The sequence below is a fragment of the Stegastes partitus genome, unplaced genomic scaffold (assembly GCF_000690725.1).
Source record: "Stegastes partitus isolate 25-593 unplaced genomic scaffold, Stegastes_partitus-1.0.2 Scaffold784, whole genome shotgun sequence".
Taxonomy (NCBI): domain Eukaryota; kingdom Metazoa; phylum Chordata; class Actinopteri; family Pomacentridae; genus Stegastes; species Stegastes partitus.
The window spans coordinates 116596-144579 of record NW_007578515.1 but is presented as its reverse complement, the minus strand read 5'-3'; the positions used below and the strand labels follow the sequence as shown (position 1 = coordinate 144579).

The window sequence follows — 27984 nt, the reverse complement described above, 5'->3', positions numbered from 1 at the left end:
TGGCAGAGGTGCAGGACAAACTCTGAGTCCTGCACATCTCTCAAGAGTGTAATCCCTTCAAAGAAGCTTTGATAAGAAGTAAATTACATAATCCCTCCTGACAGACAGAAAAAGCAAACTCATAATGGGATCCTTACTCCAAAATTTTCAAAGTTAAGTTTCACCTCTCTCGTGTGTGTGCGTGTTTAGTGCATGTGTCCAAACAGCTGGAGCGTCCTACCTGGTATGCTGTTGTAGAGAAACAGATAGCTGTCAAAGTCTCCTTTGGGCTCCTTCCACGAAACCAGGAGTTTGCTTGAGCTCAGCACTTTGAAACGGAGCCTCCTCGGAGCTGGAACTGAAGAATAATTTCACAGTTAAATCACAAAAAGCTAGAGGACCAGTGGAAGTGAATAATATGTTGATGTAAAACAATGACGCTCATTAAAAAGTCTCCAGCCGTCAACCAACATGTGTTAGTGAGATAAAAAGTCAGGAGTTGCACAGAATGAAACCACAAAGCGTGCCACACAAAGCTTGCAAAATCAAAGTGGAAATAAACGAGTGGTTGGACAGAAGGACGGAGAGAGGCTTGAGTGAATTTCAATTTTGAAGTTCCCGCAACCATGAGAGCAGTACATAAAGCAGGTTGGCACGGTGTGGAGCTCAGCTTCAGTTTGCTCAAAACAGCATGAAACGGGTTTTAAAAAGGCCCCGATTCAGAGGAAACTAGTCCAGTCAAATTCTCTTTACAGGATACAGTCCAAGGGAGTAAAAATAACACATTTACCAGCGGAGATATATATAAAAAAGGAAATGTTTGTGCCTGTGCCAATGGTGTAGGTGCATCTGTGTGCTGGTGATCTACAGCGTATGTAACAGGAGGAATGATTGGTGTCCAGTAGCTCACTCTGCTTTACAGACCAGTGTCAATGAAAACACATCTGCAGCAGCCTGGTAAAAAAAAGGGTGACAGCAGCCGTTCTCTGCACGAGTCTGTGTTTGTGCAGACTGTGGTTTCTTACAAACACAGACAGCTCATTTTGTAAAATCAAAGTGTGGTGAAGACGCAGGAGAGAATTTGACTGTTTTTCATCTACACACACACAGACGGCTAAAGAGAAGCCTGGAGAGCAGAAACGTGGAGAAGCGAGAACAGAGGAAACCATCATGTAGTATTTTTGGAATACTACTAATTCACCTCAGATGAAAACAAAAGTCGTTGACATGACCGTGATGTCTGCGACACATATCACCGTTTCATCATTTTCTCTAAATTCTTCTATGTTAGTTTGCACACAGAGAAGGCAGCACTTTTTCATTAATTTCTATAAATGACCAAACTATCATCCATGAATGTAATGACACTACTAATGCAGAGAAACTTTACCTGTCAGCACTCAAAACAAATGATTCTGTAATTGTATAATTCATTTCATACAGTAAGCTTTCAGTAAAACTTGATATAAACAGTTTTAATGATTTTTCTTGCTAGTAAAGAGCAAACTGATTGAATTACAGTTTTGCTGCAATCAACCGGAGCTCAATCTGCGCTCTTAAAAATAGAATTTTTGACTCAAATCCATGTAAAAATGTGACAAATCTGTCACTGATGGGGTCGTGAAAATTTTGGCACCCATGTGGAGGTTTTGAGTCAGTAAAACGTTGACGTGTTTTGACTAATTTCCCCCAATTGGAATCAGCAGCAGATCCGTCAGAGAAATAACTTGTTAAACGTCAAAGAATCCCTTTAAGCAGTAATAACGTCTCAAGGACCTCACACTTGAACTGCAAATAATCCCTCAGTCTACAGACGTCAGTTACAGCAGTGAGTGCTGACATATAAAGACTGTGCATTAGGCATGACGGAGGAGGACAGACAGACAGATACACAGGAGGTGATATGATGTTGACAAACCTGAGGTGCACTGTTCAGGATTTTCACTCGCAGATGAGAACAGACATCCATCTTTCTCAATGGAAAATCCAAAAAAAAGGCCATCACCAGAAGACACTTTATCCTCCGAACATATTATTACATGTGGAAAGTTAGAAATGAGGGACTCGGTTTGGTTAATGACCACGTTTTAAACGACCATCGACGACCTCATTGTGACTTTTTTTAGTTAGTTACCCCCAAAAACTGCTGATTTAAGCGGTCAAGTCAAAAAAATAAATAAATAATGCAATAAGTTGTTGATTTGGTCTGGTTTTTGTAAAATAAATATGGTCGTATGTTTATAATCTCTTGGACAGAACTGACTTGATGCAGATTTTTTACACTTTTCAGGATTTTTACCTGCAATTGAGAACAAACATCCATCTTTCTCAGTGGAAAATCCCAAATAAGGCCAAAACCAGAGGACGTTTCATTTTCTGAATTCATGATTATATAAAGAAAGGGGCTAATTTTGGCTAATTATTATGTTTTAAATGACCTTCGACTCACTCGTTGTGATTTTTTAGTTAATTACCCCCCCAAAAAAATGCTCATTTAAATGGTCAAGTCAAAAAAAAAATGCAATAAGTTGTTGATTTAGTCTAATTTTACTAGTATGTTGAGAATCTGGGAGATCAAACTAAATTAAAAGATTTCATACTTTTTATTGTCAAAAATCAATTATAAGCAGAGGTTAGAAAGTTCATATTTTCCAAAAACTAATTCCTTCCAAACATTTGTAAAATTTTAGTCATGGTATTACCTCATAAGTTAAAGTTCCAACTCTTAAAGAAGCCAAAAAAAAAAACAGAATCCAGTCTCATGTTGTCAAACAAGGACAACTTCTTGAACTTTTCATCAGCAGATCCTCTAACGCCGTTTGATCGCTTTGCAGAGACACAAACTTGCAGCACGACATTTTGCTCGCTGCTTTTCTTAAGTAATCACACCGTGCCACCTATCTAATACTCAGAATGCATAGGAATGAAACGGTATAATTACACCACACAATAAGAGTCTATGAATAATTTAAGTGTGTGATAGAGCTGGCTAGATTATTACTTTGGTATCATTTAGTGTGCTTGATAGTAGGTGAATTGAGTTGGCAGACAGGGGTACTAATAACTGGGGGAAAATTGCCTTGAATACCTTGATCTTTGCTTTGCATGTCAATGAACACACTCACACTGAATCATAAAAAAAAAAAAACTTGTGCAAAAGCTGAATGAGCCACCGATAACCCTCTGTTATGCAGTGAATGAATGTCAAGTTCTATAAGTTGAAGGCAATTCCAGAGACAGCAACTATGATTAATGAATATGGACATAATAGCAGAGACTGCCGACGGAACACGAGGGTCTCTGATATAAATTACCCTTCACAAACCGACACGTCTGTTCTTGTTTACCACCGTACAGCCATAAATATCATTCACTCCGCCGTCCCTCTCTGTGAATCACAGGGCCAAGACGCTTTAGTGAAACACGTTGAACATCACCTCTCTGTGCCTCACAATAAATAGGAAGTAGTGGACACACTTCACATGCCCCGGCTGAAAGGCTTGACCCACCCTCAGAGCAAACCCACCTATAAGAGAACAGTGAATTATGAAGATTTAGGCAATTTAGCTGAAAGAGTTACACGACTGGAACCGGCGAGCCCCCAACAGCTACTTGCATGAACTTCTTGCCAGGCAGTAAATGCAATTTCAAAGATTTGGCAGAACTGCTGCGACTACTGCATAGCAACGAAATTTTGCTCCAGTAAATAGTCTGAGTCACCGCGGGCCCCAGTGAAGAAAAAAAAAAAATTACAAACCCCCAGTGTGAAAATTACACAAATCCTTTCAAAAACGATATTTAACATGTTCTCTCCTCGTCTAGCTGAACCTTAATTCCAACGGTCTAATTTCAAGTCTGAACTTGAGTAATCTCCTCGCTCTGTGGGGAGCGAGAGCTACAGAAGTCTTTTAACTGGAGCCCCAGTATGAACTGGAATTATGTAGGTTACAGCGATACAAGCACAGCTTGACGCCCCAGTATGAGAAGAGACTAGTCTTCCCAGGATTAGGAGCAGTGAAAGCTAGCAGGGATTCCTGGTAGATGAGTAAACGCTCGCCGTCCAGTCCTCTGGTTCACTTCATCTCCTCTCTCCATCCCTCCCCTCGGTCCTCGACTCTGTTTCAACTCTCACTCCGAGCTTCGCCTCGCCTTCTTCATCTCATGTTCCCTTCTTTCTTCCTTGCTTAACAATCTCTCCATTCAACTCTCGTTTGTCTGTCTGTTTCGCCTCATGTCTTTCCTTTGTCTTCTCTGAGCTTTCTGGCTTTTCTCAATATCTCTTTTCATTGCCAATTGCCTCTTTCCTCACCTCTCGATCCCCTCGGCTTCTTTCTGATTCCCCCCATCTTCCTCTCATCCCATCTTCTTTTGTCCACGTTTCCCCTCCACTCTGTCAACCACACTTTGATCCTTCCTCCCTTTTCCTCTGTCGTCTATGCTGCACTTCTTTCCCTTCATTTTTTTCTTCCTTTTTCTAAGTCCATGGTTTCCTGGTCCTCCTTCCTCCAGATAAGCCTTGTACCGACTCCATTGTGAGCATTCAGGCTACAGTAGCTTCACTAATACTCTGGATTTATGGACGACAACTGTTGGCTTGCTCTGTCACCAGAAGATAGCTACTGTGCTATACATGGGGGAGACGGGGGAAGAGCGCACGTATGTGTGTGCACGTGTTTAATGCCAGTTCAGCACTCTGCAGCCGACGTCGTCGTTCAATGTGGCCGGCGTCTCGTTTGTACAAGAACTACTCTGTTCACTGAGATAGCACTTAACCCAAATCCACTCTGGCTTTTTCTTCCCACCTCTCCGCTCTTTTTATCTCCTCTGCTGCTCTCATGGAACACTCCTCGCTTTTATCACATCTTCTCCTCTTATCCTTGGGTTTAAACTCTCTTCTACCTCTCATCTTCCCTTCTCTTCAGCTCTTTTATCATTTTATTTTATTATCTTCTCCTCTTCTGCCCTCCACTCTGGTGCTTTAGTGACTTAGCGCCTTTTTTCTCACGTTTTTTTTTTTCTTCTTCTTTTTTGCTTACCTGTGCAAGTGATGCCTTATTCCCCCCTTACACTCATCTCTCTATCTCTCTGCTGCAATGTGTGTGTGTGTGTGTGTGTGTGTGCGTGTGTGTGTGTGTGTGTGTGTGTGTTGCATGTTGCCGTCCTCGTGCAGTCCAGTGAAAGACGTCATAATATTTTGCAGGTCTGCCAACCAACAGTAAAAAACCATAAAATACTCAGTTGGGTTAATTCTGCAGGAAATGATGGACATTAAACTGGAAGGGGATATTAAATTTGAGAATCTGCTACTCTACAGTCACACATTCCCAGCAAACATCCCCAGATTTTGCCAAAAGGACTGTAGGAACTCTAAATTCAACTGGACTAAGGCTCTTTGGTCTAGACACAATCTTTGGTAGACAACAAACATCATCACAGTTGCACAGTGAAGCACGGTGGCGGCAGCATCATGATGTGGGGATGCAGTTGGACGGCTTGTAAAGGCAGAGGGTTGAAGTAAGGAGAAATCCTGGAGGACAACCAGATTCAGTTTGCGGGAGAACTACCACTTGGGAGATTTGTTTTCCAGCATGACAGTTACACAAAGCATACAGTCAAAGCTGCAGAGAAAGTCCGAGTCAGAGCCCAGATCTCAATCCAATTGAGAATTTGTGTCTGGACTTGAAAAGGGCTGTTGATCCCTGTGCAACCTGACAGAGTTTGAGAAGTTTTACAAAGATGAATGGGGTAGAATTACAGCATCCAGATGTTCAAGGCTGATTGAGGTCTATCCACAAAGGCTCGACGCTGTGACTGCAGCCAAACGTGCATCTCCTGAATACTGACCTGAAGAGGGTGAATACTTATGCAATCAATTATTTTATATTTTTAAGTATTTGACAATACTTTGTACAAATTTGTTTTCACTTTGACCTGTGAGACTTTTTTAATATAAAGTCTTGATTCACACTTTTGCCTTCGAAGCGAGCTTCATGTGCAGGGATGCACTGCTCCCAAAGCTCCTGCACTCGCAAGAGCACATTTGCAGTTTCACCATGGAAACTTAAAATTCATCGTCAAACTGACCCAGTATTCATGTTGAGGTTCATCACTGGTGATGAGTGTCTACAGCTGTGGCTTAGTGACCAAACAGCAGTGGACGAGCCTGCAGTCTCCACGACTGAAGACGACACATCAGGTCAGGAGTGCAGCTGATAGCAAGTTTGTTCAATATTCACAAAGTTGTCCCTCTGGGTCAGACTAGGCCTTGTTCTACTGAACCATCCTGGGACGTCTGAGGGAGAAAGTTCAGGACAAACCTCTGGCAGGTGCCACCATGAGACCGAGCACCAGCTCACAGGATTTGTCTACCTGCAACTTCTTCCTCTTCCCTAAAATGATATTCAAGTTGAACGGTCACTGTTTTGGCACACTTTATAGAACATGACCTCCAAGGAATGTTCCAAACCTGACAGGAGCACCAGGAGCAGTGCATCGCAGTGAATCCATGGGAAGACTTTGAAGGGCCAAATTGAAATCATGTGCACAGGGTTCTCGTCAGCATTATAACAAAGCAACGGCCTGGTACGCTGTTGCCTGGAAAAAGTCCGCTGCAACTTGGGCCGTTACGTCGTTTTCAAGGGTATGTAGCAGGAAAATATTTAACAACAAGCGCCACAAACCTTTAGCAGCTAAGAGTAAGTATTATTTTAAACAAGTAACATTTTCTAACTCCTATGGAAGTTTTTCTCCAACTACAATGTCTGCTCAACCCTGAGTCACTTAAAAAAATAAAATAAAAAAGCACATCAATGTTCCAAAACGTTCGTCGTCTATTTCATGCTTTTCAGACTGCAGCTACTTCACCTGAAACTCTCCATTTGTACCTACACTGCGCTATCCATGCTGTGTAATTTGGCATGTGCATGCATACTGGATGTAGAGTGAACAGGGTATGTAGGAGGATATTGTGCACTAACACAGTTTGTACGCTTCTTTTGTTCCAGCACCAATCTCCTGAAAAAAGCATTCATATTCCTCCCAAAAACTTAATCAGCTCATATTCCAGTAATTTGCTTATTTACAAACACAGAACATTATCTACATGCTCTGGCAATAACGAGAGGGCAAAATTAGAGCAGCTCCTGCACATCACCTCTCCGGCAATTCGATGCTCCATTTAGTGTAAAGTGGCTGATGATTATGACAAGCCAGATCACCATCAACAGCGGCAGAGTGGCGAGGTGACAGCAGTCAAGGTTTGGATAAATTAGCAGTTTTTAAATTCAAAACAGGTTGTTCCATCTCGTCCTCTCTTTTGTTTATGAATAAATGATTTCTCATCATTGGCTCCTCTCCCTGTTCATTATAACTGAAATTATTGGCCAACACTTTCACTCATACTAATCCACCAGGCTGCCCTCTAACCACACACACATCACACACAAAGACAAAAAGTGCAATATCTCTGCAAATGTGCTTTCAAGCGCATAATCTGTTGTGATGCCTCCTGAAGCACGGCATTGACCCAGACTGTCAGCCAATCAACAAAATCAATCACAATAATTAACTACGTGCATGGTGTGCACACACATTTCTTTACAATAACTGACTGACTCATTCACATAATGAATAAGTACTCAATGAGCAATAGTTGTACTTTGTGACTGAAAGTGAAGTCAGAGTTCAGATGTAACGGTGGCAGACGTCCACCAGCAGCACCGTGGGGCTTCTTTTCTCCATCTATCCTGCTTTTGTTGCCGCTGCACTGGAAAGAGCAACCCCAAGTGTCAGGTCACTCCATCTGAGCTGGAACAGAGAACTAAATTTACATTTTCCTTTTCAACACTCTTCAAGGCCGAAGAAACAGCCAGAGAGAGAAAAACAACAATAATCCACTTGGTTGCACAGTGCTCCGTTTCTGCAGCGAGAACAGCATCAGAGCCGTTCCCACAGGTTAGACCGAGAGGAGCAAAGATCTCGTACAGCTGCAGCTTCATGTGCAGCACAGACTGTATATTGTGACCAAATCCTGTCTTCTGAAAAATAATTCATATTCAGTACACCACGCAGAAAAGATGATTGATAGGAAATACAATGCAGCCAAGAGGACGTTTTTTTTAGCCAGACACTGGAAGGCGATGTCTGTCTGTCTGTCTGTCTGTCTGTCTGTCCACTCAAAAACAATTGGCTGCATCGCTGTGGAATTTTCGGAAGACATTTATCTTCCTGACAAGATTAATCCTACTTAATTTCAGGATTCTCTGACTTATTTAGTACCTCCAGCAGGGCCAAGCGTTCACATAAAGTGAATTATCTCAAAAACTGTTGGACGCGTTGCCGTGAAATATTGACCGAGACAGTCGTGGTCTGCAGAGGATGAACCTGGATGAGTTTCCCTCCAGTGTTACAGTTTTTAAGTTCAAGTGAAATTTCTTGACAGTCGTCGTGAAATTTGCTTCACATATTCAAGGTCTCTACATAAACTCTACTTGCTGTGTTGATAATTCAGAAGTCAAAGTTTCCATTTATCGAATGCTGCTCACTTGACATTCCCCTCAGTCTCAGCTGCTAAACTACGCTGGTGAACCCGACCAATATTACCTGTTAAACAACTGCCTATTAGCATTTTTATTGCCAGCACGCTATATGCTGATATTACCATTTAACTCAAAGCGCTGCTGTCCCTGAGTAGAACCTGACAGCGTGTGTCTCCCAAAAATTACATTCCTTTACAGCTGAACTGCAAGTATAGTTTGAGGGCATTTTCTGCCAGATTAGGTTTGTTTAGGATGTAGCACAATTACATACCAATCAGCACATCTTTGCAATGCATTTTATTGTTTTACTGACACTCCTTTCAGCCAGCCAACCGTATATCGTCACCCTGGCAACCCAAACACTGGAGGAGAAGCTTCAAATATGTATAAGCTTCAAAGGTGCATGATATTTTTCCCTAAATTTAACCCTGTAGTTTTGCTTCCTAAACCTAACTAAGCTTCTAACAAGTGGTTATCCTCGTGAAAATGTCAACCAAAGGGTGATATTTTCCTAAACTCAACCAAACAGGGAGTGAAAACTGTAAGTAAACAGTGAGTTTAAACTTGTGGGTGAAAGTTCTGTCGCTGAATCGTGCTTCCATTCTCCCTTCCTGCTTCCTCATGCAGACTTTGTAGCCGTTTTTAATCTGGAAGCATCACGATCTGAACTTTTTTGTAGTCACTGGATGCAATTCAGTGAAACTCTTCGTTTTATCAGTGGGGACGCTACAGACTGGAGTCTCTGCTGATGGGGAGAAGCAGCCGAATGGATCCGATGTAGGTCAGACATGTGCTGAGTAGACACATGTCATACTTGCATCTGCAGTTTGAAAAGTGATGTCACAGAGCTGCTAGTATGCTGATATTGAATGTATGTACAAATGACCATAATTATTCTAAAAACAAGGGTTCACAAGGTGTTTTGATAGACAAAGCAAAAGCAAGATACCCAGAAGGCCAAATAAAGCAAGATTAAGGTGAAATTAGTGATATTGAAAAGGCAAAACAAGCAGATGCAAAAATACAAAATGCAAATAACAAAAGCAATAAAATCTTAATAGGCAATAAAAAGGCAACTTTGCATTAAAGCAAGTCTATAAAAATGCTCATTTTTACAAGTGATTTAAAAAGAAGTCACTGATTTTGTGAGTCCTCAGGCAGGTTGTTTCAAAGCCGGCGGGGCCTGATGGCAAAACCATGATCACCTTTAGATTTAAGCCTCAACTCTAGAACAGCCTGAAGGGCCCCAACTGAGGATCTAAAGCTACCAGCTGCCTCATACGGCATCAACATTTCTGATACGAAGCTGTGAGGCCAGAACTAGATGTGTTTTAAAGTGATCAGAAAAATGTTAGCAACATTACCAAAACAAACGGGTAGCCAGTGGAGAGAAGGCAGGACTGAGATGGTGCGATGTTTTCTGCTAAAACCAGTAAGAACCTCATAGCTGCTGAATTCTGAACTAGTTGGAGGCGGGAGAATCACTTTTGGTTGATGCCAAATGCATCTGCAAAACGTTGCATAAATATTTATGTGTAAGGAAACAGAAAAAAAGAGTTTTTGTGCAAAAAGAAAAAAGAATGTTCTCAACATATTTAGCAAAGGAAATTTGCATTATATAAGCATATAGTTTGTAGGTGACCATGTTGCTGACTAACAAAGTCCGTTTGCTTTATTATCTGTTTCAGCAGTGCCATGTTGCCGTGCTGGTTATATTTCAATTGATTGTAACTTGTTTAATAAAGTGTGGCGCTTCTTGACACAAGGCAGGCGGCACAGCAGGATTAGCATTTCTTTATGTAGAAAAAAGGTTTGCATTAATGAAGTAATATTCTTGGGTCTTGGCAGTTAGGCCTGAATTCCACATCGTTTGTTATATCTCTTGCAGTAAAACCGTCCTGGACTGATCCACTCTTGGTTGGGAGTTTCCTGACGATACCCAGACGTGTGTTGTATATACAAACACCCCGCATGGGCAGAGAACACACACTAATCCTAAAGCTGAAATCCCCTCTGACCAGATGTTGCAGCTTACAGACACACACCAGGCAAAAAATTAATGGCCATCACATGGTTCCTAATGAAGGGATTGAACGGGGCACACTCCCATCATGTCCGGGAGGTCGTCCATGTTCGGCTGTGATTCACCGGGATCCAGTCCCAGCCTAATTTACTGTGTCACACTTCTGTCTCACCTCTCATTTCTGTCTGCCTGCTATGAAAAAAACCTGACCTTTCAAAGTGCTGATCAAAACTGAAAAAAAAAAAAAAGTCCTCAGACAAAAAGAAGGCGGTGGTGGAGGAAGAGATGAAAAAAATAACTGAAGATAAACAGAGCGAGAAGGATGGAGAGAGACAGAAGAAAGAAAGAGCAAAGAGTGAGGACTACATTAGAGCGGCAGAAGGGCAGCAGAAGATAGAGAAGTCATACTTTCAAAGCTATCGCTGTTTAATAAGGAAAATAACCACAAAGCAGCTCTGCACTTATTAATTCAGGATTTAAGCCTCTGAACCCCCTAAAACCCACTGGTGGGTTTGAAAGACATGTGAGAGGAAAAAAAACAGGGAAAAAAAACCCAAATTACATCATTTATTAGTGCCAGAAACTGGAAAAAAACAGCAATATTACTTTGGTTTTGAACTTTCAGATGGTCCTTCAGCTAATTACATGTGACGCACAGTTCCGTTGGGTAAATTAAAAAGAAAAATTAATGTTTTAAAATGTATCAAAATCATCCATCCATCCATTATCTATACACCGCTTAATCCTCACTAGGGTCATGGGGGGCTGGAGTCTATCCCAGCTGACTCAGGGTGAAGGCAGGNAAAATAACCACAAAGCAGCTCTGCACTTATTAATTCAGGATTTAAGCCTCTGAACCCCCTAAAACCCACTGGTGGGTTTGAAAGACATGTGAGAGAAAAAAAACAGGAAAAAAAACCCAAAATTACATCATTTATTAGTGCCAGAAACTGTAAAAACAGAAATATTACTTTGGTTTTGAACGTTCAGATGGTCCTTGAGCTAATTACATGTGACGCGCAGTTCTGTTGGGTAAGTTAAAAAGAAAAATCATGTTTTAAAATGTATCAAAATCATCCATCCATCCATTATCTATACACTGCCTATCCCAGCAAACTTAGGGTGAAGGCAGGTTCACCTGGACAGGTAACCAGTCTATCACAGGGCTACACGTAGAGACAGCCAACCAAGCACACTCACATTCACACCTACAGACAATTTAGAATCACCAATTAACTTCAACATGTTTGTGGACTGTGTGGGAGGAAGCCGGAGAACCCGGAGAGAACCCACACTGCACGGGGAGAACATGCAAACAGAAAGATCCCGGTGCCCCCACCAGGACGCAAACCAGCGACCTTCTTGCTGCGAGGCAACAGTGCTACCAACTGCACCACCCTGCAGCCTGTATCAAAATCATTTCATTCTAAATGTCACATTTTAAAAAAATCAAAAATCAAAAATAGCCTGGTTGGGCAGTGACCCATGAACAAGAGCTGTAGAGTCACCGACGCAGAGGTCGTGGGTTCGAGTCTGGCACATGACCATTTACTGCAGGTCTTTCTCCCACTCTTCTCTCCATATTTCCTGTCTCTATCTCCACTTTAAACTATAATAAAAAAGAAACTAGAAGTCAATAAAATAAAATAAAATGCACTGACAAGATTCTCTAAGAAAAACAAAAAAAAATTGGTGCTTCTCAACGCAATTGAAAAGCTACGAGTGACTTGGCTGCAACCAAAAATTCACACGACTGCTCGGCTGAACTGCAGGCAGTGTTCACACAGAGCAGACAGGATACAAGTATGAAAACAAATTAGAGAGATTAAGAGCAAAATAAAACATTCTTGAACAATAAAATAAATGCACGTGGTTCACAAATGGTGCACAGAGGAGCAAAATGTCAACAAGTTGCTGAAAGATACGTTCAGCATCGTGAAACATTTTCTACAGCCAGCTTGTAGAGGTTGTAAAAATGGAAATAGTCAAATATCTATAGTATGTAGAGCTGCCATTTTTCACCTGTGGGCATGTGGTAAAATCTAACTTTCATTTTTTGTTTCTATTGTTTATAGCATGAATGCACTGCAAAAACAGACAGGTTTCAGTGCTGTTTCCAAAGAGGGGCAGGACTTCATATTGCAGTGACAAATGAGCCCACAGTGAGTTCAAAATGTGTCGGGAGCAAAGAAAAATGCCCAGAAACTGCTTTGGAGTTCAGAAGGTTAAAACAAATAATTGGCCTGAAACAAATACTACGTAACCTACTGGAAGACGACGGGATGAATGAAGTATTTTTAGGGTGGAATTCACCTTCTAATTCAGCTGTAAAAACAGATCAATAAAAAGGATTGTGTCACGCGTGGTTTATGAATTTTTAACAGCTTGAGAGAATCAGTGTAGTGATCCTTTAATCAAGACCTGCTGCTTCCCTGCTCCTCTAACTCCACATCCTGGAAGGAATGTGAGCTACACACACACTCTCACACACACACACACTCTCTCGGCACACACACACACACACACACAAAACACACAAATACACTTGCATGCACACACACACACAAAACAGGGTCAGCTAAATGTTTAAGTGTCCCTCTGGGTCATTTTCATATGATCTCTATCCAGATAGCTAAAGTAGGTCTGACACTCGACACCAGCTGCCAAATGCAAACACACACTCCCATGAGCTCATGCACAACACACACTTATAGCAGCACACACACACACACACACACACATACATATATATATACAGTGCACATTCAGCTCAGAGCTCTTGGATTTATTTGTTGGAATAAGCTGAATTTTCTCACTCAGAGCATCCAGCAGCTGTAACATCTGTCACTCAATCACCTGACCCCCCTGCTCCTAATCATATGATTAAAAGGGACTACTGGGTATTAAGAGATTTTAGAGAGGAGCAGCCCAAAGAGCGTGTCACAACATCTGAGTCTCATTCAGAAAAAAAAAAAACACACCACATCTGTTTCTCTTCGACGTAGTGCGCCGCCATGGTCACATAATGACATAATAACATATGTTCAACTGGAAGTCAAATGTGCATTTCTTAATAAGAATGCAAAACCAGACAACAGCCCCACTTTGTGATGAGACTCGGTTTGATTAAATCAGGCTCGCTGAGGTGAGGTTAATTGCAAAGCACACTGGAGTGTTATATATTGTGCGGCACATTGCGCAGCAAATCATCTCGGCGTGAAGCTCACCGTTACAACACATTTATTAAAAACCCCGCGTGAAGAGCGGCAGCACTGGCAGCGGGGGTTGCAAGCGTTGCTGCCGGGGTCGAAGCGGCACGATGATGCGATACAATCTGATTGGAAGGAGTCTGCACATTAAAAAAAGAGGGATGGCGAAGGAGGAGACGTGGTGAGGTCAGGTGAGGGAAGAGGGAGGGATGTGGAGATAGTGGAGGTCAGAGAGGTGAGGGAAGGCTGGAGGGCAGAAAGGAGAGAGGAGTGAGTGGAATGAGACGGGAGAAGAAGTTGGATGGCCAGAAATCGATGAAAGTTTCAAGCAAAGGAAATCTGGACGGAGTAGATGAAGGGGTTTGGAGTTTGATATGAAAGCAGGAAAGGAAAAGTTGGGATGAGAAGCAAAAAGAGAAGAGAGATGATTGGACGAAGCGTCATAAAGTACTTACCCTGACCCTGTGCTCTACTGGGGTAATACGAAACAAGAGCCAGCAACACCAGCGGAGCCCACAAACACCTGATCTGAACCTTCGACAGCATCCTCACGACCAGCAGCCTAAACCTGCAAACAGAGAGGAAACATTCGGTTGGGAAAGTGAAGGAAAAACCAAAGCGAAGGCAGACGGAGGCAGCAGAGAGAAAAGGGGGATTTCAGTGTGCATGAATGCCATTCAGCTGCAGAGACACTCGGTGGGTCAACGGGACCCACCTTACTCCACTCACAGCTCCGGAGGGCTGATCTGGAGTCAGTTATTTGTGTCTAATATCCACTTTTTGAACAATTACAGAGCAGAGGCCCCCGACGGGCCAGACTGACCGCAGAGCAGCGGCCGAGGCCTGCCGCCTACACAGGACCAAACAGTGGAGGACTTTGTTCCAGAGAAGACAAGAAGAAGAAGAGGGCTGACAGGAAAACGATGGACAACAGCCGGAGTGACAGACGGCCAGAGAGCAGTTTGATTGACAGTGCAGGGAGGGAAAATTTCACAAGTGCCATTGTCCGAGCAGCAGATCAGACACAACAGCTCCTCTCCCATCCTCCCCTATCTCATCTCCTCCTTTCACCCTTCACTTTTTGTTCTCTGCAGCCTCTCCTACACGTTTCCTTCCCCCCCTCCTCCTCCTCTCTCCCTTTTTGCCTCTTGATCTTCACCACCTCTCCAGTCTGCCACTCATTATTACGAGCTGAGGGTTGGACACACACCCACTAACACACTTAACACACAGACGTCTTATCGTTTCTGTCTTAGGAAACACACACACCTCGCTGGCTTAAACCATGAATAAAACAGCATGTGGAGCAAAAAGAAAAAAAAGTTGTTTCTACAGTCTGATGGAGGGGGGTAACCCTGAGAGAAGAAGCAGCTCCTTCAATTCAGACAGTGTCAAAAGAGCAGAAAAATGACAATGCATATTAATAAGCATAAAATACTCCAGGAAATAGGGTGATTTTTTTTTTCTCTTTACAGATCAGCCTTGAGACAAGAATGAGAAGGATTAAGCTGGAATAAGTAACACAAGATGCAAGAACATAAACATGAACACACACACAAATGAGAATTAATTATTCTACATGAAGATCAGACAGAGCAGGTTCAGGTAAAAGGCAGCAGGTCGAGGCCTACAACAGGCACAAGTTTCTCCTGTGAATGTCCACTTTCTTTCAATCCAAAGGGCAACTTTGCAAACTGGTTAATTGGTTAATGAAAACCAGAGTTCAGGCGTCACCCATTTACTGGAGGAAAAAAAAGCACTTTATTCTCTGTTTTAAAGGCAGTGGACACAATATGACTGATAAATTAAATGAAACACCGCAGACAATCCTACACACACGCATTATTACTATAAAAGTGCAAAGAAAAATAGAAGAAGGGGAGAAAAAAAAGCGCAGGCGACTTGTTTTATTGTGGCAAACAGCCCTCAGCCTGACAAAATCAACGCTTTATAAATCCATTTTCCACCTGCCTGTGAGCCTGCAACTTGCTGATCGTTTTCAAAGTGCAGCCGTCTGATTTAATCGAAGTTTCTCCGCCTGATTTGGGGCCAAACTCTGAGATTTATTCAAATTAACTGATTGCGTCGCGCCGCACACCTGAGACCGACTCCGCCGCACGCACGATGAATGAATGAAATCGCCTTTTCATACCTCTCCAGTCATCAATTCAAAGCGTCCTTTTTATCCCCAGAGGAAATCCTCTGAATACCAAAGACTGCTGCTGCCTGCCTGCCGCCGCTGCTGCCTCCCAAAGCGTTCCTCTTTCTTTCTTTCTTCTTTCTTTTTTCTCTCACTCCTTCGCTCCGGATACAATTCGGTCAGTCCGAAGTGGGTGTTTCTCTCCTCGTTATTCAGCCATCCCTCCCTCCAGCTATTCCTCCCTGTCCCAGCCCTCTCCTTCGCCCGAGTTCATCTCACAGAGAGAGAGAAAGATAGAAGCAGAAAGAGAGAGAGAGAGAGACCGAGAGAGACGCGAACCAGTGGCGCTGCGCAAAATCCTCCGCTGCCAACCTGCAGGTCTCAGATCGCCTTCAGCCCCTCGGGGCCCTTCATGTGGAGGACATATCCGTAATCTGTGGCTTTAAAACGATCCACACGGTCGTTACTGAACCTCGTTTTCTCCTTTTTTTTTATGTGTGAGCGCGTAAGACTTGTAGAAATAATAATAATAAAGAACAGAAAGTCCGTGTGAAAATGGCTCTGCGCGCTCGGAGCAGGTGCCTGTTCTGTGCCCCGCTGCTCCGCCAGCTTTGAAGTTAAAGGCACAATGACACAGGTTTTATTGCTCAGCTCAAAGTTGGGCTTTCAAAAGAAACAATCTGACCAAAGCCACACGGAACATTCCCAGTTCACAGTTTCACCAGTTCACAAAAGCCCACGGAACAGCTTCCTTCCACGGAACCAGTTGGTCACTTGTTTCCACGATACAGAGAAAAAAGATCCAGTAGGAAACCTGCTCAGAGATGTTCAATGGAGACAAAACTTCATGAGCAGACAATTTATTCCTGATTCAAGTGAATTTCTACATGAGATGAGTCAAATTATTTGGTTGGATCTGCGCCTGAACACTTGATCAGACTGCCAGAACTCTTTAAATGAACTGTTGATGAAGTTGACATACATGAGAAGATGTTGTAATCAGCATCTTAATTCTTCACGACCTGAGACTGGGTCTAAAATCCCTGCAGAAACCTTCAATCTTCAATTCATTCAGGTTTGGCTGATAAATATTTAAGATGCACAGTTCACAAAGCTGCAAACAGCTTTTTAACATCAAACACTTTTACATGCACAAAACGTACTTCAGGCTCTAAAAATGTGAAATCAAGGATGAAATCAGCTGACAATCTTGTTCTATTTGCATCTATCCTGTAAAAAAAATATTAAAAATCTGGGAGGAAGGGTGCCAGCAAACAAAAAAAGCTTCAAATACAGTGGAATGGAAACTATAAAGGCAAATATCTGTAAAATCATGACGTTATTATGATGTTATTATAACAATTTGTAAAATTACAGATTTTTATTGTGGACATCATGTTGAGTGTGAGCCTGTTTTTTCTTTCTTTCTTTCTTTCTTTCTTTTGTTTTTATTTTCAGTTAACAGACTGATTTAACCAGATATGAGCTGGAATTTGTCAAAACTGTCAAAATAACAGGTAAAAAATTATTTACCATTTCTTCAGTCTTTCACATACAAAGTTTTTCCTTTAAACAACAGCAGATATCTGTAAAGTAATGACAGCTTTTAAACATTAAACATTAAAAGTCCTCTAACTTGTCTTTCTTCTAAATTATTACTTTCAAGTTAACCGAGTAGCATCTGAGGAACATTAGAACATTATAATTAGTTTTAACTGTACAAACAATCCAAAAATATGTGATAAGTGATTCAGGAGAAGCTCAAAAATCGTGGATATTCACGGGAACTTTCATGAATAGGAAGGTTCCTGAAGGATCCTATAGGAACCGTTCATAAGTCAAAAGGTTCCTGGAGGATTTTTTTATTTTTTTGTAGTTAGATGAAGGCCTAACTAACACCTGCGCTTACATTTTCTTTCATTTATTTTATTTGAAAACTTCATTTTAAAATCTTAAATCTTCATTTTTCATTTTCACTTCATTTTTCCCTTCTGGGATGAATAACGTATTTTTCATTTCATTCATTTCATTTCATTTCATTTATTGTCACCGCATACATCGCAATGTCTCAGATATCACAGGCCTGATTTGTTGAATATTTTGCTGAATTACTGCGCTGTGGTGTCTGTGAGCTAAATATGAAGCTCGTCTGCTACAGCCAGGAGGGGATTAGCTTAGTTTAGCATGAACAGAGAAAACAAGGGTAAACAGCTCAACTGGCTGCGTCCAAAGCTTAAAAAACATCCACCCACCAGCACCTCTAATGCTTCACTATTTAACACTGTATTTATGGAGTTTAAAACTGAAAATGCGGCTTTATGGTTTTATGGTGGGCTGTGATTCAGGCTGTTGCCAGGCTTTATGCTAAGCTAACCATCTCCTGGTTGCAGCTTTACAGGCCTGAAGGTGGCGTCACTTCCTCATTACGTCCTAACAAGCGAGCAGAATGACACAAAACGTAGAACTATCCCTTTATACCAAATTGAGCATTCCAGCGGGTCGGTCAGCACCAGCGGTTCCTTTCAGAGAAGCGACTCGAGTGCACTTTGTAATCCTGTTTATACTCTCAGCTCGTCTGCTGTTGAAGAAACTTTGCCCCGAGGGCGTGAAGAACGGGAGTCATGGGAAACAGTGAAATGTGCCGGTGGCTGGCTGAGTTGAAACGGCGAATAGCTTCACTCCAGGTGTGTCCCTGAGGCACACACACAAAGACACACACACACACAAACACACACCTTAGCCAAACAACTGTCCAGATGCCATGAGCACTATAATCAGGTGGATAAGGATTCGGTGTCCTCCTCCCACCTCTTTCTTCCTCCAGCCTCTTCCTCCCTTCCTGTCCTTCTGTCGTCCTCTTTCCCTTCATCTGTTGCCCATCTGACTCAGACCACACACGCCACAACAAACACGGCACACTGCTGCACGGCCAGCGTACACAATTAGGGCTGGAAGCTACAACCTCAAATCTATATCCAGATCAATGATAAGCTCTGTAACAATAAATGGAACAATATAATTATATTTTTAAACAGTCATTTATGTATTTCCTCTCTGATCTTGTCCCCTCTTCTGCTGGTTAGTAATCAATAGCTGCACAGCCCCGACAGTTTAAAGACAGATATTTAAGAAGCATGATGTGATAAAAAGATTTTGATCAACGAGGGACTCAAAATATATCATTGTGCAGCTCTACACACAAATAAATCTAATTTCTGTTTGCCTGAGCTGCAACACTTTTGCACGTGTTGCACTTTCTTTCATCACGTTTTACTCATCATGAATTTGACATTTGTGACTTTTTAAATTTAAATCCACACAAATAAGTGCATCCCATGGAAAATGTTGTATCTGTGAACATATTTGCACAAGAAAACATCTGATCTTCTTGGAGACAGTGCCGATTAGTAAAGGTGGCATACTCAAACCAATGACATAAAATTGACATTTTGTCGTCAAAAAAACAGATCAATCAGATTTACGGCTCCGTCAGATCCATAAAAGCAGTGGAACCTGTCTTATTTAAACCTCTTTATATTCAGGGTCTCCTGTTCTCTTTGCCATTAAAGTGTGTGGTGCCATCATGCCAAGAACTAAAGAGCTCATAACGTCTCCAGAAAAAAAGGTTGTGGACGAGTCTGTCAAGGGATTCAAATTGATTTCTAAATTATTTGAAATAAATCATTCCACTGTAGGAAATATTCTCCACAAGTGGCGAATATTTCAAAGGACTCTCCAGGACTTGCTGGTCCAGTAAATTCAGCACACAGGTCGATGCAAAAACGAATCCCCGAGAACCCCAAAATTTCATCTCAGAATCTACAATCTGCAATCCTGCACATTTGGTGTCAAAGTTCAGCGTCTGCAGTCAGAAAGAGGTTTGATCTGAATGGAAGAGGGGGTCAGGAAAAAGCCTTCGCTGTCCAAGAAGAACATCAGAACAAAGCTACAGTTTTCTAATAAGTACAAGCAACTAAGAACAAGCCTTTTGGATGAACATGCTCCAGACAGTAACAGCAGACAGGTTAGCTGCAGACCGAAGACGTCTTTTCAGTGGAGAACCTCAAACCAACCGTACAGCATGGTGGTGGGAATGTTACGGTTTGATGTTGTTTCACTGTTTCAGTTACTGGGCAGCTTTGAGTCATTGATTTAACTGTGCATTCTGGATCGTATCAAAGGCTGCTTGAAGATCATTTTAGGCATTTTAGGCAGCACACTGGCAAATCCACCAAAGACTGGCTCAAAAGGAAGAAATGGAGCGTTATGGAAGAATTGAATCCCATTGAAATGTTGTGGGGAGGATTTGAAACGAATTGCACATGCAAGGAAACCCTCAAACGTCTTGGAGGAATTTTATATGTAAGTGGTCAAAAACTTTCAGTAGCCTGATGTCAGAGGGTGGTGGACAGTTTAGCACGACGCCTGCAATGAGTTGTTCCTGCTGAAATGGGGGCAGTGGTAGCTTCTGAGGTCAAGGGTGTTGGGGGAAGATCTCATGTAGGGATATTTTTAAGAAAACAAATGATTGAAAAAGCAAATACTGCACTGTGCTGTTGTTCAAGAGTACCACCTTAATCTGTAAGTGCTTTTACAAAAAGGATCAAATGTTTGCAGGTTACTTTTTCACATGACTCTACAGTTTGTGTGCACATTTATGTTTCCCTAAGTTTCAGGTGTCATAATTTGGGGATTTATTAGAATTTTTGATAATGAAATATGTGCAAAGCAAAACTCCCACTTTTAGCATCGTTGTTCTTCTGACTAGCTTCAGTCGTGCAAACAGTGGTGCTATTGTTTAGTGCTATCAAATGCTAGCACGCTAATATTCTAAACTATAGACTGTGGTAAACGTTCCTGAAAAACATTAAATTAAGGTTATATAAATTATTGCAATGCATAAATTCTTACAAGTAGAAGAGCTTCAATGGACCTTTGGGGCTTCCTCAATATTGCCACTATAGAGGAGCCTTTTGAGGTCAAACCGGCCACCTGAGGAGCCGCTCAGAAGGGTTCTTCAAGGAACCGTTTTGTGGGGTTTGGGGTTCCATGTTGAACTTAATATTATTATTATCATTATTGTTGTTGTTGTTGTTGTTGTTAGAATAAATGTTGATAGCACATACAATGCATTCTAATCATGATCTATCTGCAAATTAGCTGCTAGCTAACTCTGGTGCCATTATTTATAGTGTATAAAGTGCACTGTCCCTGCAAAAATAAACAAAACTAATATCCATCCATCCATCCATCCATCATCTATACACCGCTTAATCCTCACCAGGGTCATGGGGGGGCTGGAGTCTATCCCAGCTGACTCAGGGTGAAGGCAGGTTCACCTGGACAGGTAACCAGTCTATCACAGGGCTACACAGATAGGCAACCAAGAACACTCACATTCACACCTACAGACAATTTAGAATCAGCAATAAAACCTCAGCATGTTTTTGGACTGTGGGAGGAAGCCGGAGAACCCGGAGAGAACCCATGCTGCACGGGGAGAACATGGAGACTCCACATGGAAAGATCTCAGGCGGCCTAACCAGGATGCAAACCAGGGATCAACTTGCTGTGAGGCAATGATGCTAACCACCAAGCTACCATGCAGCCCCCAAAACTAATATTACAAATATAATTCAGAAGTAACTAAATATGACAAATAATAACAAAGCAACATTCAAAAAATATCTGCAGTCGCTGCTGCAATAGCAGTAAAACACAAATAACTTGCTTGAACGTATAAGTCACAAAAATAGACAATATCTTAAATATCACACAACATATTTTCCTTGTAACAAATGGTTTTAACGCCGCAGCGTTTAAACCTAAATCCAATAAAAAGCTGTACAGATCAAGACAAATATAAAACTGGAGGTTGTGTGAGGTTAAGCTAAAGACAATAACACAGAAGCATGTTTGTGTGTGACAGTGGGAGCTCAGGGAGAAGATGCAGGAGATTTCTTAAGAAAGAAAACAACAACTGCGCCAAAGTCAAGCCTCGCAGAGCTGCTGCTGCGCTGCAACAATGACTGACACCAGCTCTGTTATCCAGGCAGCTTTGTTGTGACTAATTCAGCGCGGAAGGGAATCAGCTGCAGTGACCAGACGGAGCAGCTGAAATGCACTTTGCTGAAACTCTGGGTTAAGTGAACGATAATCATTTTTTAAACTTTGTATTCGCTGCCGTCCCCGGTGGTCGTTTGACTGACGGCTGCTCTCTGAGGACTCGCGGGGCATCAGACCTGAAGACCTGCCCGGTGGATAAACCACATCGGCGGCCTCCTCTTTGTTCACCTCGTTGTCTGCCCCCTTTATTTTATTCCTTCCCTCCTTTCCTCGGTTTCTCTTTACTCCTAATCTGTTCATCCTCCTTCCGTCTGCCATCGCTGTCCGTCCCAGCTGTGGCTCTGCTGAATAAATGCATCAGTCATGCGGTCGAGTTGATCCGCAGGTCATTTAGCTCTGCGCCATATGGTCGCGCTGTTTTAGATTTTAGGAGTCGCCGCACTGCAACAAATATCTGCAAAAATACCTGCATACGCTCTGATCAGGTGGAGTCTAGGAGATGTTACTGTCACGCTGTTTGATAGTAAAGCGAACGCCGTCCTCGCACAAGGACCAAAAAGTTAGAGATTTGGCAAACAGCTGTGAGAGATGGAGCCTTAACCTTCAGCAACTGCACTAATACACCTCAGGAATTAGAAAAATCTGTTCGGCTGTCTCACAGTGTGTGCACAAAGGTGACAAGCGACAGATTTCACATTTGTAAAACCTGGATGTGCAGCACTGGAAGAACTCGTAGCGACAGTAAGAATAGAAACTTTTTTTATCTGTACTGCCAATTACACCCGGTCTGTCACAGTTTCTTTATAAAAATTAAACAGCCTCTATGATTTGTCGGAAGCCTTTGCATAGATAATCCACACAAATCCAGACTTTGTTGCTGTCTTGGCAGGTGTGCGCTTATTCTCCTGCAGTTTAACACTCCTTGTTTGCACTGAGCACGACATATGTAATAATAAAACTGATCACACTGCGCCGCCGTCTCTCGTATTTCCTCTGCCTTACTGTAATTGTTAGGAACAAGCCGCCATTGTTGCTTGGACAAACAGAGAAAGTATCGTTTGCTGCAGGGCGGAGGATTTCTCCCAGGAAGCAGGAAACCCCTTCGTTTGTTGTTCATGAGATGGCACGTTTTAAGCTCCGAGCGGGTGAAAGACGAGCCGGATGCAATCAATCAGCAGCGAGCGAGAGAGCAGCAGCAGCAGCTATTGTGAAAAAGCTGCACATCTTCAAAAATTTAACACAATTAAAAACTGCAAGTTCTCGCAAATTCAAAAGCTGCAGTGTGCAATAAAGCCATTTTTGCTTCTTTTTGCTTTTGTACATTTCAACACTCTGACACACACACAGAGTGACAAAACTGTCCAATCAGCAAACAAACTTCACAGTAAAGACCTCCCTCACTTTTCACTCCTTCCACCTGAAGCCCCTTCCCCACATTTCTAAGTGATCACCTGCGGCCTGGAGGCTTCACACTCAGCTCCAGTGACAGACAACCCGGATCACTGTGTCACTCACATGAACACGCACAATAAGCTGCGTTTAAACCAGCAAAAGTACCACAGTTTGCTTGTCTAACAAGCTCCAGCAAGAGACAAGTTCAAACAGAGTTGACACACAGGAAGTCGTGAACTCACGCACGCGCTGCTGAAGGAAAATGTAAATCTCAACCTGTTCCCTGCTCTTGAGCTCGGCGTTAATAACAAGCAGCAGGTTAATATGAGGGCAGCGGCAGACAGAAGTGACCGCAGCCTTCTGATTAGTCCAACTAGCCACGGTTATTAGCCGACATGTCGTCTGGTACCAGGACCTGCCCCGCTCGCAGCTCGGCTAACCCGACAGCTCTTAAGGTCAGGATGCATTATGCAGCTTTTTCACGGTGGACGGCGTGAATGGAGGTGATTTATTCCAGTAATTATTTATGTTAAAACTCACTCGTGGCCACAGGCAGCTGGTTAAGAGCTTGTGAACAAGGATGCTACGCGTACAGCACATTTGCTAAAGTCGTCTCCATGGTGAACGTGTTTCAGTTGCCATTCTTAGCCGGCAAGTTTGAGTTTAGTGCTAATTCGTGGACGTTGCCATGGTAACACGCGGGCCTAAGACGACAGACGTGGTGGAAAGTTTACCTTCTAAATATTGTTTAACCCTCTGAGCTCAAAGCAGTTTTGGGGGCATTTCTTTGGTCCTGTCGTGATTTTTTACTCATTTTTCACTGCAATATAAAATCCTGCAACTCTGTGGAAGCAGCACAGCCATGACTAGAAGGTGAGAGAAGGTTTTCTGTGCAGCATGACGCAGGCATGATGCCACATATCATAGAGAAGGAGGCGGAAACTGGTTACTTCTTTTACAAAAATTGAAAAACAATATCTTCAACCTTATTGATGTTTAACTATTTACATTTTCACAACCTCTACAAACTCACGTCAACTTTAGAAAGATGTTTCCCCGTGCTCAGTGTATCGTCCAACAGCTTTCTCCTCTGTGCACTATTTTTGAGCCATGCTGCATTTATTATCTAATGCTTTTTTTTTTTGTCACCTCCTGTGTGCTCTGTGGAAACACGGCCTGCAGTTCATGTGAAAAACCTCTGAATTTTTTGTCACATGACTGTTGGTCGCAGCTGTGTCCCTCATGGTGTGTCCATTTTTGTATTTTTTTATTCATTTATTTATTTATTTTTTAAACTACAAGACGTAGAGGTAGACTAAAATGATTTCAATGAATTATCACAATTTAAAGCTTAAATTTGATGAATTTTGAGTTGAAATCATCTATTCTTACATTTTTATTTTTACTTTTTTTTAATTTTTTTTGCAGTTTCTGGCCCTGAAATGTAGAGCAATTACTCAGATTTTTTTATTTTTTTATTTTTTTAAAAAGAATAACGTGCAATTTAAACCCACTGGTGGGTTTTAGGGTTCAGAGGGTTAATTCAATTTCAATTCAATTCAATTCAATTTTATTTGTATAGCGCATATTTACAACAACAAGTCATCTCATAGCACTTAAGAAAGGCAGAAACAGAAACATCCAACAATCTAAAACATCTGGATTCTATATAAGCTTCAGCAGTCCGCAACAGTGGGAAGGAACCGAAAACCCCCGCATGGGAAAAAAAACCTCCGACAGAACCAGGCTCAGGGAGGGACGGCCATCTGCCTCGACCGGTTGGGTGGATGTAAATTATGAAATTTAGTTTACAGTTAAACAAGTTATTAGATATTATTACATGTTCTAAAGACGTTGAGTCCACAAATCTAACCATAGTCAAAAAAGTACGATTCTGAACAGCAACAAAATACAGTCTTTGGATGCACTGATGAAACAACTTATTGTGAAATAAATGACTCGTGGATTATCAGGAGCATCTTAAATGAAATGCTAAAAAACAAAGAACAACATGTAATTAAGATTTCTCCCACTCATGGTCTGCATCCTGCAGCATCAAATGTATTCATGTTTTCATGCTCCACCATTTACTTATTAGAATAAGTTGCTGCTTGAGCAAAAGGTGACTTCTTGCCAGAGCGACTAGCCAAATTTTCAGAGCTTGCAGCCACAGCCCAAGAAGCATTTGGCATTCGGCGAACATTTCTGCTTGCTGTGACTTGTCCTGAGCTCGTCGCCTGTGGGGAGCGAAGGACAGGAGACAATTCAGCCGCAAACACTGTAATCATGCCTCAAAGGCATTCATCCCGTCAACCTGACTGAGCGCTCAAACGTTGCTTTTTCTTCGACTGCATGAGTCTCTTTTTTTTTATTTCTTCTGGGTAATAATATTCAAAAGGCTCATTCTTATTTCCCACACGTGATAACACTGATAACCTTTATTTAATCAAGGCAGTAGTCACACTTATTGGCACTCAGTGTCAAAAAGCTAATTAAACTGTTCCGGTGAATTTCCCTGATATTACATTATTTGCTCCGTCATAATATAACAAATGACATAATGAAAAGCACAATAACAGCCTGAAACCATATCTTTTTATTAAGATATAGTACTCAGTGTATCTTAAGATAAGAGATTTTCTCCCAGCTGATTTTTTGATCTTCAGAGAATTGTGCAGGTAATAACCTCGAGGTTTTCTGCACCAATAAAGGACCGCAGAGGAGGGGAAATTAAAGGACAGCAGGCCTATGAAGTGCTCTTCACATCAGTAGAACAGCAACAGTCAGTATGAGCATGTCACATCCATGTCGAACTCTATCCCAGAATAAACTGAAGAGGATCTTTTAGAGCTTTGCAACAAATAATCCCAACAGAGGCAATAAAAAACACATTTTTGTTTTTATCAAACTTTACAGCAGGCTTGAAGGGTTATATGATATGATTCACTTTTTAAAGTTCAGTCCAGCTCTGAGAGAATTTTCATCACTTTTATCCAGGATATGAGGAGTCGAGCAGGATAGAAATTGTGTTTTCCTCGTCTTTGAACCCAAAGCCCAAACCAACTGCTTTCAATGTCTCTTACATTTCTACTTAACTCTCATATTTTGGCTGCTGTCACTGTCACAAGAGAGATTTTTTATGCGAATTAATTACTTGATCTTGGCTCATGCTGCCTGTATTGGTGTTACTTTAATTGGACCAACTGGGCTTTTCAAGCCTTAATATGATCTTATACAGTAATATATGCCACTTGGTGAATGCTTTCATCCCGGCTTCTTGGAGCGTCTACATTTTTAGTGCGTTGGCCCCAGTTGGACTCCTAACTTTGGCAACCTGACTCTGACTGTGATTCTGTATGCGCCGAAGCTACGTCACGTTGTATCAACACAGCTCTCTCCAAAGGCTCGTGAACAGAACAAAATTTGCTAATAAAAATGCTCATCACTCCTCCAAAAACATCACTACGGTTTGCTCCGATGCAGACGTTGGATTTAAAACAGAAACAATCACTGCAAAAGTTTCCCGCTTTGCATTGACAATGTTAAATAAACACATTTTATGTTTGCTGGAAGGCTTAAATGTTATACCCTGATCTTTTTATCTTTCACGCAGACAAGTTTAGCAGCTCTCAGCTTTCTGTGCCGTGGCTTTTTAATTTCCTGTGTGTATGTATCGCTCTGTACACTGACCACAAACACAAACACAGCGGATTGGATGGACAGACAGATGGATGGATAGATGGACGGATGGTGGTGATGTGAAGGCTGGCTGCTGAGATAATCAAAGGACGTGTGAATAAAAAGGATAGATGAATAAATGATCAGGCAGTGTGACGCTGTGGTGGTCTTATTTCATACGGTTTAGTCGATCTGTCTGTCAGATCAGGGGGAAAAAAGAGAGTTTACATAATAGCAAACCTGCTGTGTCGGTAAAAACTTACTCACTCACATGATTACAGGTTTTATCTGCCAGTTAGATTGACATTGATCAACTCACTCCATCAAATGAACCATGAATACCTCAAAAAAAATCATGCCTTTTAGGTTCAAAGGTATATGTGTGATTAGAAATGTCAGAAAATCTACAGAAGACTTCAGAAGATCATCCGTCTATGCTGCAAGAATGTACATTTATATAAAAAAAATAACATCAATGCAAATAGTCATCCTCAATGACTGTATTCTCGCTTCATGCTTGAAAAAGCTGGACAAGCAGTCAGTTAAATCTACACTTTTATACCTTTCTTCATTGGAAATCCATAGAGTGCAGCAGCACATGCACATTGTATCATACAGTATAACACTGCCCCCTTGTGGTAGCAAAGCAGTCGTGCATCAGAAAGATGTGGAAAACGAAGAAGTGGCCTCATAGATTAAACTACAAGTTAATCTTGAGCACAGTTATTTTGATGTAAGATGTCACGCAGCTTCTTTCCTGATATTATTATTATATTTATTGTTTTAGAACAGTAGTTAGGCTGCAAGGTGGTGCAGTGGGTCGTACTGCTGCCTCGCAGCAAGAAGGTCGCCACTTGGCGTCTCGGTGGGGGCACCGGGATCTTTCTGCGTGGAGTCTCCATGTTCTCCCCGTGCAGCGTGGGTTCTCTCCGGGTTCTCCGGCTTCCTCCCACACAGTCC

The 27984-nt window shown here is 41.9% G+C and overlaps 1 protein-coding gene across 1 annotated transcript in view; it reads right to left on the bottom strand.

Annotated features, from left to right (window-relative positions):
- col14a1a (collagen, type XIV, alpha 1a) overlaps nt 1-15979 on the bottom strand; it is a gene marked incomplete at its 3' end in the record, with an annotated part of 185450 nt that extends 169471 nt beyond the window's left edge. The window contains exons 1-3 of the mRNA XM_008292091.1: nt 15901-15979; nt 14204-14316; nt 221-337 (exon numbers count right to left, since the gene is read on the bottom strand). Coding sequence (XP_008290313.1) covers nt 221-337; nt 14204-14294 — 208 coding nt within the window. The remainder of the gene's footprint in view (nt 1-220; nt 338-14203; nt 14317-15900) is intronic.
- Between the last annotated feature and the right edge of the window lie 12005 nt (nt 15980-27984).